Consider the following 16,703-nt stretch of genomic DNA (forward strand, 5'->3'; position numbering starts at 1 on the left):
TATTATATATTATATATATATATATATATATTTATATAATATATATATATATATATATTATATAATTATATATTATATATAATAATATATATATATATATATATATAATTTATATATATATATATAATATATATAATATATATAGATATATATATATATATATATATATATATAATATATATATATGAGAGCAGTGTGTGCACATAAAGCAGAACACATTGTTGACTCGTTTTCAGTCTTCATGGTTGGCAGGTCTGCTGATCTGTCTGGTCTTTTTATCTTGCTGTGAGTGCTGTCTTTCGTCTTTTTCTCTCCTTCCTTCTCTCCATTTCCCTGTGTGTGGGGTGTGGTGTGTGTGTGTGTGTGGGTGGGGGCGGGTGGGGTGTCTGGGTGTGTGTATGGGTGTGTGTGTTTTTTGATTTGAAGTGTGTCTGTCCCTGTCCTCTACTGATGGACATTGACAGAGATCTGGAACAGCCCACAGAGACCTCTGACTCCCTATTGGGTGGAGGGTTCTGGTGATTCGGAGTAAGGGCCCAGTAGTAAACTACAGAATCTTCTAGAAAAATACATCTATGCCAGCTCACAAGAGTTTTCTAGAGTTCAGGCCTTTTTGTCTTGAATGTCATCAGTAATACACACTACACTAAGCACTTTTAAATAAAATGAAAATTATCTTATTCTTATTATAATTATTACACTGAGTGGCTGGCTTGATGCATGTCAGCTATTAGTTTACATAAAAGCAGCTGACTGGTTCTGTACATGTTAATACACACAAACACACTGTATACTGCTGCACTCACTGCAAGCAGGACAATAGTCTGGCAGAGCCATGAAAAAAAAGGTAACACAACTTTTCAGAACTGAACACATCACATCTGCTAAAGTGAATGTAAGTTATCGTGTCTTTGTATCCACCCGTGATGGGAATATTAGCAAGTTAAAAAAATATATTTTTTAGTTAAATCATTGTGGAAGGGGGCACAATAATGAAAAGAGGTCCAGTTATAGCTCATGCTAAAAAACAATGCTATTTTTAAATAATGTACATTAAAAAAGGTTTTTGTCCATGGCCAAACTCTGCAGTATTTCAGTTCATGTTTCTACATTTGAAGTGCAAATTGAAAATGCAGATGAAACATGGATGGAAACACACTTTCTGATGAGTAAGTAGACATTGCGTATAGTTTAATTGTGTATGTCACGCGAAGCTGCAAGATAAAACCCCAAAGAATGTGCACATACACACATTATTTTGGCAGCAAAACGTTAATGGCATCAGGCTTTGTGTAGACTACATACAGTATGGCTGTCTTAACATGTGGACAGTGTCAGCAGAGTGCAATCTGTACGCATTTGGACAGTGAATAATTTTTTTTGTTGTTTTGACTCGACTCAAACTGAACTCGCTGAGGTCAAAGTGCTGCTTGCTGTATGTAAACTGAAGCATTGTGACTCATTTGTATGCTGATGCAAAAGAGAGCAATAGGACAATGATGTGAATCAAAGCTGCACTTTCCCCTCATGGGGATACTTTCATATATTATTCCCTGTGCTTGAGGTACAGAACAACACAGTAGAAATGTCCAAATCCATACACAGTGCACTGGATGCATATTTGTTATGCAGTGTAAGTACAGACAGGCACCACCTCACTGTGTAATGGTACATTTTGCATAAACTGCTTTACTAACCTCTGCATTTGATCTTTTTATCCTTATTGCTCTCATCTTTCTCTTAACCAACCGTAATCACATGTGCTGTGTTGAATGGATGTCACATTTCTGTTTCATCCAATCATTCCTCATTTGTCCTGTTGCCTGTCTGTATCCATCTCTCTGTCCTGTGGGCTCTTCATCTCTTTGCTGTCCTGTGGTCTCTCAGCTCTGCTCCTCCCTCTGAGGACCTGCCCCCTCTGTCTGAGGCAGACGAACTTCTCCAACAAGTAAGCTCTTTTCTCTGTGCGTAGCTTTGTCATGTGTCAAGAAACATAACCACTTACTGTACATCCAGTAAACTGGGACTAAACTCCATTTACTGGTTTGAGTTTTGGTCAAGTGCAGCCATCTGACCAAAAAGTGGCTGTAATAATATCTGGAACTGATCCAGTCCTGATGTTGCAAAAGAAGTAAAGTCTAACCTTCATCTATGAACTATAAACTTCAGATGAGATTTTTCATTCTGTTGCGTTGGATGACTGTTTTTACCGTAGGTTTGTCTCTCCTGTCTATGTCTCTGAAGTTTCGACCTCTTGTAGACTCTGAGAAACAGGGCGTCATGACATCACAGCTCTTATGTGGACTAATCCATCAGAGCTGAGGACAATAACAAAGCGCAGGCTCATGTGTCTCTGCTCTCACAATCAATAATATCTCGCATATCATTGAGTTCATCTTATATTCACAGGATATTTGCTCCTCTGTAGAAGTTACCAAGAGCTTGGCATGGAAATAGTTCAGCCTGGATACAATATCCAGATAGACACTTTTAGCCCATCTCAGTTGTAATGTTTTGTCCCTGCTGGTGACAGAAATGGTGATTTCAGCTGGTCAGAGCAGGATATTACAACATCTACACAAGATAATTCACATTATTATTGGGATCCCAATATATATATGTATATGTATAATATATATGAGAGCAGTGTGTGCACATAAAGCAGAACACATTGTTGACTCGTTTTCAGTCTTCATGGTTGGCAGGTCTGCTGATCTTGTCTGGTCTTTTTATCTTGCTGTGTATGTGACTGTCTTTCGTCTTTTTCTCTCCTTCCCTTCTCTCCATTTCCCTGTGTGTGTGTGTGTGTGTGTGTGTGTGTGTGTGTGGGCGGGTGGGGTGTCTGCGTGTGTGTATGGGTGTGTGTGTTTTTGATTTGAATGTGTGTCTGTCTCCTGTCCTCTACCGTGATTGGACATTGACAGAGATCTGGAACAGCCCACAGAGACCTCTGACTCCCTATTGGTGGAGGGTTCTGGTGATTCGGAGTAAGGGCCCAGTAGTAAACTACAGAATCTTCTAGAAAAATACATCTATGCCAGCTCCACAGAGTTTTTCTAGAGTTCAGGCCTTTTTGTCTTGAATGTCATCAGTAATACACACTACACTAAGCACTTTTAAATAAAATGAAAATTATTCTTATTCTTATTATAATTATTACACTGAGTGGCTGGCTTGATGCATGTCAGCTATTTAGGTTTACATAAAAGCAGCTGACTTGTTCTGTACATGTTAATACACACAATACACACTGTATACTGCTGCAACTCACTGCAAGCAGGACAATAGTCTGGCAGAGCCATGAAAAAAAAGGTAACACAACTTTTCAGAACTGAAACACATCATCTGCTAAAGTGAATGTAAGTTATCGTGTCTTTGTATCCACTCCTGTGATGGGAATATTAGCAAGTTAAAAAAAATATATTTTTTAGTTAAATCATTGTGGAAGGGGGCACAATAATGAAAAGAGGTCCAGTTATAGCTCAAGTGCTAAAAAACAATGCTATTTTTTAAATAATGTATCATTTAAAAAAGGTTTTTGTCCATGGCCAAACTCTGCAGTATTTCAGTTCATGTTTCTACATTTGAAGTGCAAATTGAAAATGCAGATGAAACATGGATGGAAACACACTTTCTGATGAGTAAGTAGACATTGCGTATAGTTTAATTGTGTATGTCACGCGAAGCTGCAAGATTCAAACCCCAAAGAATGTGCACATACACACATTATTTTGGCAGCAAAACGTTAATGGCATCAGGCTTTGTGTAGACTACATACAGTATGTGCTTCTTAACATGTGGACAGTGTCAGCAGAGTGCAATCTGTACGCATTTGGACAGTGAATAATTTTTTTTGTTGTTTTGACTCGACTCAAACTGAACTCGCTGAGGTCAAAGTGCTGCTTGCTGTATGTAAACTGAAGCATTGTGACTCATTTTGTATGCTGATGCAAAAGAGAGCAATAGGACAATGATGTGAATCAAAGCTGCACTTTCCCCTCATGGGGATACTTTCATATATTATTCCCTGTGCTTGAGTACAGAACAACAACAGTAGAAATTGTCCAAATCCATACACAGTGCACTGGATGCATATTTGTTATGCAGTGTAAGTACCAGCAGGCACCACCTCACTGTGTAATGGTATCATTTTGCATAAACTGCTTTTACTAACCTCTGCATTTGATCTTTTTATCCTTATTTCTTCTCATCTTTCTCTTAACCAACCGTAATCACACTTGCTGTGTTGAATGGATGTCACATTTCTGTTTCATCCAATCATTCCTCATTTGTCCTGTTGCCTGTCTGTATCCATCTCTCTGTCCTGTGGGCTCTTCATCTCTTTGCTGTCCTGTGGTCTCTCAGCTCTGCTCCTCCCTCTGAGGATCCTGCCCCTCCTCTGTCTGAGGCAGACGAACTTCTCAACAAGTAAGCTCTTTCTCTGTGCGTAAGCTTTGTCATGTGTCAAGAAACATAACCACTTACTGTACATCCAGTAAACTGGGACTAAACTCCATTTACTGGTTTGAGTTTTGGTCAAGTGCAGCCATCTGACCAAAATAGTGCTGTAATAATATCTGGAACTGATCCAGTCCTGATGTTGCAAAAGAAGTAAAGTCTAACCTTCATCTATGAACTATAAACTTCAGATGAGATTCTTTTCATTCTGTTGCGTTGGATGACTGTTTTTACCGTAGGTTTGTCTCTCCTGTCTATGTCTCTGAAGTTTCGACCTCTTGTAGACTCTGAGAAACAGGGCGTCATGACATCACAGCTCTTATTGTGACTAATCCATCAGAGCTGAGGACAATAACAAAGCTGCAGGCTCATTGTGTCTCTGCTCTCACAATCAATAATATCTCGCATATCATTGAGTTCATCTTATATTCACAAAGCCTTTTTTTCTTTGTTTTGACCAATAGTTCACGATATTTATTGATCTTTAATGAAGGCCACAAGCAATTAGATGGTTGAGTTACTCATTCTCCCCCAGCATTGTCTCAGTAAGAGAGAAATGCATCCTGATAGTTCAGAATTGTGTTCACTGAATTAGTTCTCAAGAGCCTGGAATGAAGGCAGAGAGGGAGATCTCTCTCTCTTTAAGAAAAGCAGAGTGCACTGTGAAGATGAATGACATTAATGATAATCAAAATTCACTCACTCAGTCATTGTTGTGTGGGTGTGCACGTGAAAATAAAGTGCAAAGGATGAATAAGTTAGTGATATGAATACCAACATGATATGATCCTTGATGCAATACTATCTTCTGATTGGTGCCTGACAGATCAGTGCACCCATAGTAATAACATGACTGGGTCACATTTGTTGGGACATTGTGTCGAGTGTCTCCATGTTCTAGGAACTGTTTCACCAGTACCTAGTGACAGTTTAGTTAAAGGTGTTGACTAACCATTTAAATGCTTTCATGCTACAGGTTTGTGTGCAAGAATAATGGAGTTCTGTTTGAGAATCAACTGCTACAGATCGGCATCAAGTCAGAGTATCGCCAGAATCTGGGTAAGTTGTCTACAGATGTTGTACTGAGTTTCCATGATCATAGAGTGGCACCCTCACGACTGTATGACAAGCAGCATGATGATAAATGGTCTTTGTTGTATTCATGTTGTCAACACTCCGTGGTTTGTTGCCAGGTGGATTGCTCTGACATATTTGATACTTTGACTATGAACTCAGAATGCTCCATAAAATGCAGATGTTAATATAACAGAATGACCTGTTTGTCTCTCTCTGTCTCTCTGTCTCTCTCTGTCTCTCTGTCTCTCTCTCTCTCTCTGTCTCTCTGTCTCTCTCTCTCTCTCTCTCTCTCTCTCTCTCTCTCTCTCTCTCTCTCTCTCTCTCACTCTCAGGGAGAATGTACTTATTCTACGGTAACAAGACATCAGTGCAGTTTGCCAGCTTCACCACCACAGTCAGCTGTCCTGGGGAGCTCCAGTCTCATATCTTTTCTGTGCAGTCATGTTTCAAAGCATAAAATGGGCTCACCATTTCAAGTCTACTTTGAGTCTCTGGATTCAAAGTAGACTTGGCCAATATTAGTTATTTTGAGATATATCACTGAGCATATATGTCAGCTGATGAATGAAGAAATATCACAGATATGTTTGAAATCAGTGTCACCATGCTGCAGCTCAGAAAACTTCTGCGTGATGTCTTGATGGTCCTTAACAGCTGGCCAAAGCTCAATGTTCAGACCAAACCAGTGGAACCACTGGTAGAGGGTGGAGCTCAGATCCAACAGGTCCTCAACATCGAGTGTCTGACTGACTTCTCTGATGCCCCACTGCTCAACATCAAGTTCAGGTGAGCTCATAGAACCAACCCAAACTGCAATGGTGACCAGCAGCACCTCCACATCATGCACAGAGAGAACTACACGTGTAGATACCATTTGTTCAACTTCTTTTAGTCTCACAAAGACACAACGTCTGAACCAAAAATCTCAAATTTGACAGTCAAATTTCCTCTGGTCTAATGTCCATTCATGTGTTTGTTGGTCCAAGCAGTTCTTCTTGGTCTATGTCAGTCATGGTTTCTTTGCAGTAATTTGACTATGAAGCTCTGATTCACAGTCTCCTCTGAACAGTTGATGTTGAGATGTGTCTGCTACTTAAACTCTGTGAAGCGTTCATGTACTTTGAAATGATAATTCAACTTGTCACAGTGGCAACCTCATAACTACAGCGAGAGAAACAATACAAAAGCTGATTTTAGTATCCGAAGCAACTCTACATGTGCAGCAACGTGTGTGTTCCTCAGATATGGTGGAGCGCTGCAGAACCTGACCCTCAAGTTGCCTGTCACCATCAACAAGTTCTTCCAGCCAACTGAGATGACCTCACATGACTTCTTCCAGCGCTGGAAACAGCTTAGCCAGTAAGTGTGTGTGTGTGTGTGTGCGCGTGCGCGTGTGTGTTAGATTCCCTTCTAAAGCTAAAGTCTATTATGTGAATGCTTTTCAGGCCTCAGCAAGAAGCCCAAAAGATATTTAAGGCCAACCACAGCATGGACACTGAAGTACTTAAGGCTAAGGTATGTCTACGAGCTCATTCTACTGTCATCATCATTGATCTCCACATCCATAATAATAAATGATAATACAAGCTGTACTGTACCTAACACTAAAGCACTCATGCTTTGTTTGTTATTCTGTTACTAACGTTCCATGTTCATATTTGTCTTTGTTCAGTCAGCCAAAGAAAAAAGATGACCTGTCCAAACAGTTCTGACTACGCTGCCTTTCCATTTACAGTTGAAAGTAAACTAACACAAAGTTGAATTAGTTTCGAAGTGTTTGCTAATCCATGGTGGTGACGTGTTTGCCTGTAGCTACTGGGACTAGGAACGGCCCTGCTGGACAACGTCGATCCAAACCCGGAGAACTATGTTTGTGCTGGAGTGATTCAGACTAAGGGCCAGCAGGTTGGCTGTCTGCTAAGACTGGAACCAAATGCCCAGGCTCAGGTACGACACACACTTAGGAAAAAGTCGCTCAATGTTTGGAATAACTAAATCATTTTGACTTAGTAAATACCAGAGATATAAGTTAATGTTGATTAGTTTTGGTGCCTCATTTTGTTGTTAGCAGGAGCAATGTACAATTCCTGAAAATGGCTTCTCCTAACTGTGCGTGTGTCTGCGTGTGTGTGTGTCTGTGTGCAGATGTACCGTCTGACTCTGCGCTGCAGCAAGGACTCTGTGTCCAGGCGTCTCTGCGAGCTGCTGGCCGAACAGTTCTAGAGTCCAGACCTACCATGACCAGTACTCCCACCATCCCCACCAGCGACCTCTCCCTCGAGCCCTCCTGCCACACCTTTCCTCCTCCCTCCAACAAAGAATCTTTGAGTAAAAAAAAGTTGTAACCTACATAAGGGAAAAAGCAGCCACTGCTAGCAGCAGCGGCATTATTATTGTCATTATTCTTGTCCCAGATTCTGATTCCAGTTCATCTTCTTCTTGTTTATTAACATGATGCTATATTCTTGATTTTGTTGGTGTTTACCTGTGCGTGCGTGCGTGCGTGCGTGCGTGCGTGCGTGCGGCGTGCGTGCGTGCGTGCGTGTGTGTGTCCCATGGTTGTACTGGGGTCCCATTTTGCTCCATCCTTACTCTGTGTGTGTGCGATTTTATTTGAATTGCTAGAACATTCCTTGAAGTCAACTTGGTAAAGCTGTTGATCACGCACATGCACTCGCCCCCGCGCTGCACATTCACACACTTTTTCACACACACTCACACTCACACGCACAGTGGTTCTGGTAGGACTGACTGATGAAGTGAGACCTGAGGGTCCAGCACTCTGATCTGTGCTGCTTTTGCCCACTAATTTCTGTGAAGCATTCCAACTGAAAAATGTGCTTTGGATCCTCTTTGAGGCCCTCCGGCATGAACCCCCCTACTTTATCACCTGATCCCACTCCTGAAGCCCTGTAGTAATTAATTTCAATGAACGAGTACACTTCTTTATGTTCTTGATGTGTATGTAAATATGTGCCAGTGTATTACTTTATTGCTTTCTGAGACATTCCCATCATACTGGTTTAGAAGGCCTGAGATTATCTGATCCAAGCCGCCCAGCAGGAGGATAGCACAGAATGGACACTATGTAGCTGATGGGTACAGGGAGGAGACTCGTATTAAAACACAGTCAGTGACAGTCTGTTAAAAAACAGTCTTGTCTGTGAGATTTCTGCTTTATTATAAGCATTTCCAAACATTTACAAGAAAGAAAACTTTAGTTATGAGGACTAACACATATCTGATTAAGTTCCCCACCTCTAATGAAGATCATCACACAGCTGCTTCTCTTAGCTTTTCAATGGTAGGCACCTCCATCTTAAAGGATGCTGGTGGTGGCTGAGGTTGCAGCACCAGTGTTTATATAGAGTCCTATTGATTTTCCAGCACCAACATGTTTGATTTTATTCCAGGCAAGACACAGAATAGTCTGATGTACATATGCATACATTCATATTCCTGCGCCTGCAGCCAAGCATTTATAGAGGAGATCAATGCCAACACACACAATTGACACACAACCACTACAATACACGTTTAGAGAACACAGATGTCCAACAAGCTGAAAATGTTTGGATCCACAGTTTTTTAACTCTTCCCAGGCTTCCTCTCACGCACAAGCACTGATGTCGTGAGAGAGGATAGGATGTATGACACCCAGATGTCCATTACAACTACAGGGGACTCTATATGTGTGTGTGAATGTGTGTGTGGCTGTAAGCAGGTAAGAAAAAAAAAAAAAAAAAAAAAAGCCTAAAGACATTTCTAATACATGGTCACATTACATTCTGTGGCTGCACAGCAATCACAGGACATTGAACTTTGTTGTGGAAAATGTAGTCATTTTGTCATTCTGTGAGTGTATGTGAGTTTGTGTGTGGGTGTGTCTATGCAGTATCCACTAGCTAATGCAGCCTCATGTATCGGTGTTAAGAACCTGTCCAATACCTGTGTTAGAATTAAGAGTTACTCTGTAATGAAAAAATGTGAAAGTAAAACTATGCCATATATCCAACATCACGCCTCCTGTGGTGTGTCACATTCATACACAATGATGACAACAGCTTTCTTTCTATGCATTAGCTGGTCAACATGATTGAGCCTGAGATTCTCCCTCGTCACTGAGTAATATGAGTATTATTGTCTATAAGCATTAATAGCCTATACCTTAGGCTGTAGAAACTTCTTGTGCCTTGCGTTATATCACATAATAACAAATTCTTTTGTAGCTACTGGACAGTATGTATGATATTTTTCTCCTATATCAGTATAATATATGAAAGGGAGTGCAGCTTTTCATGCTGTGATCATTGCATCCAGACTAATGGGGTGGGTCTGTGTTTTTCTGTTGCTTGGTCCCTACACATCTGAAGAGTCTGTCCATTCCTGTGGGGTTCCTCAAGGTTCTGTATTTGGGCCTTTTAAAACATTTACCTGACTCTTTTATCCACAGCGACTTAAAGGGAGCAATTTGGGGTTCAGTATCTTGCCCAAGGACAAGGGCATGCAGACTGGAGGAGGCGGGGATAAAACCTCAGATCATCTGGTTAGTGGACTACCCATTCTACCTCCTGAGCCACAGCCACACCTTTTTTTATTTGTAAATTGATATATCTGCTTTCCTGAGGTTACATCATGATCAAATTTGAAGGTATCTCTTAATACTGTTATGCTGAAGACATCCAACTCTAAGCCTGACAAACTGACTTTTCTGGCTGGATGTCTGTCAAGATAAGTACTTATTGCTAAAGATTGTATAGTTTCAAAGGTTGCTCAATTTATTTGTCCCTCACCTTAGCTGTAAAGTCTAGTGTTGAATATTGGAAATGTGTTAAGTCTTTTCACTTTATATGGTAAACAGTAAATGGACTGTACTTATATAACACCTTTCTAGTCTTCCGACCACTCAAAGTTCTTTAACACTACATATCCCATTCACACACTGATGGCATTGGCTGCCATGCAAGGTGCCAACTGCTCATCAGTTTGAGGAGATAACCATTCACACACTGATGGTTCAGCCTTCAGGAGAAATTTGAGGTTCAGTATCTTGCCCAAGGACACTTCGACATGCAGACTGGAGGACCACCGATCATCTGATTAGTGGACGACCCACTCTACCTCCAAGTCACAGCCGCCCACATAAAATCATTTATTCCACTTGAATGGTAAATTTACTGTATAATGATACAGTTAAAAAGGTAATAATCTAAATCTAAATACAAGTTAAGGCCCAGGTTTCCATGTTCATCTTTCTCGGTTTAAGACTGGCAAACATGTCAAAGAGTTCCTTAATCACACAGGCTTTGCCTTCCAGTGTTGCAGTATTGACTGTGAGAGTGATCCTGGAAAAGACTCCACACATCAAGATAGAAATGTTTCATAATGGGATAAAGGTTATCACTTGGAACAACTTTGTATTGATTGGTCCAGCATTCAGCCTTGTAACGTGCTCTTTGTGTACAGCATACATGCATTTGTAGAGAATCTGGTGACCAGTTTTTTTTTACATCTCTGTAGACCACAGCCTGTGGCCTTTACACTGAACTTTCACATGTGCATTTATGCACTACAGTCTTACTATCATATCCTCTCTGTAACTGTCAGTGCACTCTTCTTGCTTACAGTCCACACTGACATTAACAGTCACTTTCCATTTTTCCTCACACATTGCACATAAGTGCACTTTCAACCACAATGTCCACCATATTTGTCTGTAGGAATACTACAAGACCACCAGAATAAATGCTGTTTGAGTGCTGAGTTGACTGAAAAACTTTGATACTTAAAATAGTGATCTTATTTTCAGGTTTCAGCTTAGCTGCAGTTTGCTGTACTGAGCTGGAAATAAATTATGGAAACTATCCACACTTACTGGCCTAGATGGACTTCTTGTTTGTGTCCTACTTTAGCCCACATCCTCTTTGGCCTGTAGTCTGTAGGGACTGCTACTGCTCTGACGTCTTCAGAGTCACTCCCCGGTAACACCTCTAGACCAATAGTCTGGTTTTCATTGCAGTGTTTGGTAGTGCAAAACTCAAATGGACATAAGAAACACAGCACTCGCTCAGGTGGTAGAGTGAGTTGTCTAGCAGGATTCTTCTCCTCAGTCAAGTTTAACTGTCCTCAAACAAGATACTAAACCCCAAATTGCTCCAGATGACTGTGCAAATGTGTATAAATGAGCTTTGTGTCATTGTGAACGCTTTGGATAGGAAGCACTGTATAACTCCTGATGAGCAGTTGATGATTCTGCATGGCAACCTCTGCCATCAGTGTATGGATGTGTGTCAATGGGTGAATGTGACAAGTGTTGTAAAGTGCTTTGAGTAGTCTGCAGAAGCTTCTCAGCTAATTTCTTCTGTTTCCCTGATTTGATCTTGTGAAAGTTTCAAATGTTTGCAGGGATTTGGATAAAATAGAGACAAGTTGTGTGTAACTGCATGTCTTGAGGAGCAGCCTGAAGATAAAACAAAAGTACTGTGTGCAGGTGATCAGTGCTTTATTCTATCGGGGTCTCTGCTGTAAAATAAGTCCTTTAATTATTTTTTAAGAAGTGGATGGAAAAGTGAAAATTGTCCAAATGTACATTTACATATCTTCCAAAAAATGGTAATATGCTAATTCGGGTTTCATATTAAACATGCTCATGGTGGAATTGTTGGTCTCTGTAAATAATATTAGGAAGAGTACAGTCTAGACCTGCTCTGTATGAAAAGTGTCATGAGATAACTTTTGTTATGATATGGCGTCATATAAATAAAATTGAATTGAAATTAAAAACTAATATGCAAACTAGGATTGCATATCCAAAATGGTGTGTGTGTGTGTATATATATATATATGTGTATGTATATATATATGTGTATATATATATATATGTGTATATATATATATATATGTGTATGTATATATATATGTGTATGTATATATATGTGTATATATATATATATATATATATATATATATCTATAATGTATATATATATGTGTGTGTGTGTGTATATGTATGTACTAAGCAGGTTATGAGCCACTTGAAAAAGGTAAAGGAGTGATATCTATGCAGTATGCAGTGTTCATCTCCAATGTAGAAAATAATAAAAATTAAGACAAATTGAATCTAGTCAGAATTGAATTTTAGATGTTTTGAATTCTATTTATGATTTCTGTGATTGTAGAACGATTATGTAAGGGTTCAAACTGACAGAAAGCAGCTGTTGTGTACCATGATGTGCTCAGTATTTATGTTCATATATGTATGATGGAAAAGGCCGCCTTGCCACAAACAGCCTGCCTTCTTCTGCTCCATCAAAGCTTCCGAGGGGCTCCCTGATACAGCGGAGATGCTTGTGCGCATGTCGAAGTCAGGCAAGGCGCAGATTGGCTGAAGATGACATCATCCAATCGAGATCTGTTGTTGGAAAGAGGATGAGCTCATCGTTTCGACGCCAGTTTGAGAGAGCACGGTGTGCACGGAGCACGCAGTAGCAGCAGAGGACACTTTGACCAGAACGAGTGTGCAAAGCTCGGAGTGAGTGACGGAGGACGAGGACTTTAAACAGGGACACTTCCAGTGAGTAACATGACATGTCATATTTGACGTGAGCTGCTGTCTCAGCTGTGAGTGCTGACGGTGCAAGAGTCGCTTCTGACGGCAGCTGAGTTCTGATAGAGCAGATCGACATTTGGACCATTGTGAACCTAACCTGTGCTGCATGTTGTCCTGCAGGTATGGTATGGTCCCGGGAGAGAGAGGCGGAGCGGCCTCCGCTGTCTGTCATCATGCCGCGGCTCTACCTCGGAGCGGAGAGCGACGTGACGCAGGTAAGATGTGGAGCACAGAGAGCCTGTTCACATCCCGGACCCTAACCTGACTGCTCTCATTCATGCTCCAAGCGTGCACTAAAGTAACATTATGACTTCTGTTATTATTATAAATTATTTTGTCTTACTGATGCATTCATGCATGCAATTCATTCCATATTCATCTCAGTGGAACGTGGTGAAATAACAAGTACAATACAGTCTACTGATATGAAGCAGTAGTGTCAGAGCTTACTGAAGTATGACTGGCATCATACTGAATACAATGACATCACTTTACCAACAGACAAGCTCCATGTGTGTGTATGTGTTTGTGTGTGTATGTGTTTGTGTGTGTATGTGTTTGTGTGTGTACGTGTTTGTGTGTGTACGTGTTTGTGTGTGTATGCACAGGACCGGCTGGCCTCTCTGGGTATTTCCTACGTGTTGAGTGTGAGCCGCTGTAGCCCCCAGCCCTCCTTTCTGCCCTGCTCCAGATATCTTCGCATCCCTATTGATGACTCCCTGTGGGACGACCTGCTGCCCTGGATCCCACAGGCTTTGCACTTCATCGGTCAGGACTCACTCCCCCTTTTACAAGCACATTTCCTCCAATCTGCATAACACACATATTGATCATATTGATAAAAGCAGCTATTTGAATGGTGCTGCTTGTTGCTGTCTCTGCAGTTGGACTTACTGTCTCACTGTGCTGTGTGTTCAGATGCAGCCATGTCTTCTGGGGCCTCTGTGTTGGTTCATTGCGCTGCAGGAATTTCTCGCTCCCCGGCTCTGGCCGTCGCCTACATCATGTACAGCCTGGGTATGGACTTGGACCATGCCTACAGGTACGCCACACACATACTGCAGCCTGGTTTGAGCCATGTGTTGTGAAACAGAGTTGTAAATGTTCCATTAATAGGTCCGATTTGAAAACCTAAACATAAAGTATAAAGATAATACAAATACGTCTGTCCTGTCTGTTGGTCAAACACAACAGCAGTTCAAGTACTCTGAATTGTAACTATTCCAGTTATATAACTGTATAGATAACTAACTTATTGAAGGATACAAACAACAGCAACAGACATGTCACTCTAAAAGTTGTTTGGATTGACACATGGGTGGAAATTGCAGAAGGGCCAGCAGCTCCCCTCCCTGGGAAAACATGAGCTGTCCCTCTAAATATATCATTATAAACATAACTAAATATAAGTATATTAATAGGTTGTGCTAATTCTAGACATGAAATAATGCCTTCTATCCCTCACATGTCTGTCTGTGTGAACGTGATGCGACAAGTGTTTAAAACCACTTTAAATGCGAAGTGCTATATGAATAGAAGTCCATTGACACACACGTGTGCATGTGCACAGCTCAGCCCTGCTGACATGCGGGCGTGTGCACAACAACAACTTGAAAAAGTCACACACTGTCCAGGGTCATATAATGAGGTTGTTTAGAGCAGAGCAGTCGTCCCCTTGGTAAATCCTAAACACATCATGTACATGACAGTGAATCACATGGAAACAGGACAGCTCTGTCAGTGTTATTCTTTTCATTCTTCCTGCTGTCACATTTCCTGTTCTTCTTTTCACATATCCCTGTTCCGTTGGTTTGTTTGTGTCATGTCAATTCTTATTTCTCATTTTGCACTAATCAAAGAAGAAACAGATAACTACTGTCTGACCACACTGTAGTGTAGAAGATTAACCAGAGTCTGTATGTGAGCTGTAGAAGACCTGTAGTCTTAACCTGCCTCCTGTCTGTCCCCTCATAAGGTTTGTGAAAGAGCGTCGGCCCTCCATATCCCCAAACTTCAATTTCCTGGGTCAGCTGCAGCACTTCCAGAGCACTCTGACCCAGAAGGCCTCTGGTGGGGACCTCCTCATTCAGCAGCTGGATAATCGCCCGCCATCTATCAATGACAGTGTTAACCACACTCACAGCAGTCAGAACATGAATCATCAGGCTGACAGTCTCATCAGTGGCTTAGCGGAGGTCAAACAGGCACACGGAGAGGATTTCTACCACGGAAAGGATACACTGCAGAGACACTCACCTTCAGGTGAAAGAGGCAACGGGTCAGGGAAACTCCGGACTCTTCATCTCAACCTCAGTCAAAACCAGCAGCAACTCCAGGTGCCATGTGAGGTATCGCCTCCAAGGCTCTGTGAACCAGCAGCAAAGCCCACACACCTACAACTCCCAGCAGGCTCTGCTTCTGTACTAGAGAAACGCAAAAACCTGAGCCTCTCTTTGATCCCTTTGGGAATCTGCCCTACCTCCCCTTCAAGCAGCAGCCAGCAAGCAAGGTGCAGCAAGTCCAAAACTGTCCACGATAGGGAGATGAGAGAGTGGCCTGAGGCAAAGACACAGAATAACAGTTGCTTCTACAGGCAGGCAGAGGACACCAACGGGGACCAGAGCCTCCCCCACAGCAAGTGCAGCCAAGCTGAAGTGAAGGAGCAGGGCCTGCTGTCACCGTTCAGCTTCACCCTCAACAAGCTGCTGGACTGGGGGGAGAGGGTGCTGCTGGGAGGGGTGTTTGTCCACCCTGTAAGGATGGGACAGCCTGCACTGCTGTCCAGGTGCTGAGAGTGCTGGATGGGGGTGCAGGAGCCACTGTCCTTTCTGTTTATATCTGTGCATGTTTGTCAAGAGGAACCAACCCACACGCATGATGCATACACCCACATGGGAGGTCTAACAGAACCTTTGTCTCTCATTCATTCATTCATTCATTCATTCATTCATTTATTTATTTATTTATTTATTGCAGAGCTGAATATAATGTAATAATACTGAACAAAACTTGGTCACCTTATCTTGTCATTTGTACACGTAAGACAGAAACCTTTAGCATAAATTGTCTTGAGATGCATTTACTGATGATTAAAGACGACATTTCAACCTTTCCTTGTTGCCTTTTTCTCAGCCTGAGGCTTTGATTTAGAGACCTGATAGAAATTAGAGAGCTGTGCACTTAAAATCAAGCGTATTAACAGATATGAAAGTGGGTAAAGACTTCTCTTTTAGTCATGAAAATCTTCAAACGTCTATAACTGGACATGGTCCACCCAGACAGAATTAGTGTAATTCAGTTTTCCAGATACTCAGATTACCTCAGAGACCCCTATAGCTCTTGGAGTGGTTTATTCTAATTTAAATGAAAATGTATTTGTAGATATGCACCATAAAACACGACGTTGTTTTAGCAACGCTATCACCAATGGGTGAATGTGACAAGTGTTGTAAAGTGCTTTGAGTAGTCTGCAGAAGCTTCTCAGCTAATTTCTTCTGATTTGATCTTGTGAAAGTTTCAAATGTTTGCAGGGATTTGGATGAAATAGAGACGAGTTGTGT

The 16,703-nt window shown here is 41.4% G+C and overlaps 2 protein-coding genes across 4 annotated transcripts in view; both read left to right on the forward strand.

The window, feature by feature from the left end:
- The window catches only part of ap2a1 (adaptor related protein complex 2 subunit alpha 1), a 26,819-nt gene extending 17,269 nt beyond the window's left edge, over nucleotides 1-9,550 (forward strand). Inside the window, exons 14-22 of one of the 3 annotated variants that reach the window (XM_010754257.3) lie at nucleotides 2,925-2,987; nucleotides 4,366-4,428; nucleotides 5,435-5,517; nucleotides 5,868-5,957; nucleotides 6,198-6,321; nucleotides 6,778-6,894; nucleotides 6,981-7,050; nucleotides 7,348-7,482; nucleotides 7,681-9,550. In XM_010754257.3, coding sequence (XP_010752559.1) covers nucleotides 2,925-2,987; nucleotides 4,366-4,428; nucleotides 5,435-5,517; nucleotides 5,868-5,957; nucleotides 6,198-6,321; nucleotides 6,778-6,894; nucleotides 6,981-7,050; nucleotides 7,348-7,482; nucleotides 7,681-7,758 — 823 coding nt within the window. In that variant the 3' untranslated portion in view covers nucleotides 7,759-9,550. The remainder of the gene's footprint in view (nucleotides 1-2,924; nucleotides 2,988-4,365; nucleotides 4,429-5,434; nucleotides 5,518-5,867; nucleotides 5,958-6,197; nucleotides 6,322-6,777; nucleotides 6,895-6,980; nucleotides 7,051-7,347; nucleotides 7,483-7,680) is intronic. The other 2 variants (XM_010754258.3, XM_010754259.3) reach the window with 2 other exon arrangements.
- Nucleotides 9,551-12,936: 3,386 nt separating this feature from the next.
- si:ch211-195b15.8 (uncharacterized) lies at nucleotides 12,937-16,255 on the forward strand. Its single transcript, XM_010756653.3, has 5 exons — nucleotides 12,937-13,107; nucleotides 13,264-13,358; nucleotides 13,752-13,911; nucleotides 14,062-14,185; nucleotides 15,119-16,255. The coding sequence occupies exons 2-5, from the start codon at nucleotides 13,266-13,268 to the stop codon at nucleotides 15,933-15,935; spliced, it is 1,194 nt and encodes a 397-aa protein (XP_010754955.3). The 5' UTR covers nucleotides 12,937-13,107; nucleotides 13,264-13,265; the 3' UTR covers nucleotides 15,936-16,255.
- Nucleotides 16,256-16,703: the final 448 nt, after the last annotated feature.

Source organism: Larimichthys crocea, chromosome XII (genome assembly GCF_000972845.2).
Source record: "Larimichthys crocea isolate SSNF chromosome XII, L_crocea_2.0, whole genome shotgun sequence".
NCBI classification, from domain to species: domain Eukaryota; kingdom Metazoa; phylum Chordata; class Actinopteri; family Sciaenidae; genus Larimichthys; species Larimichthys crocea.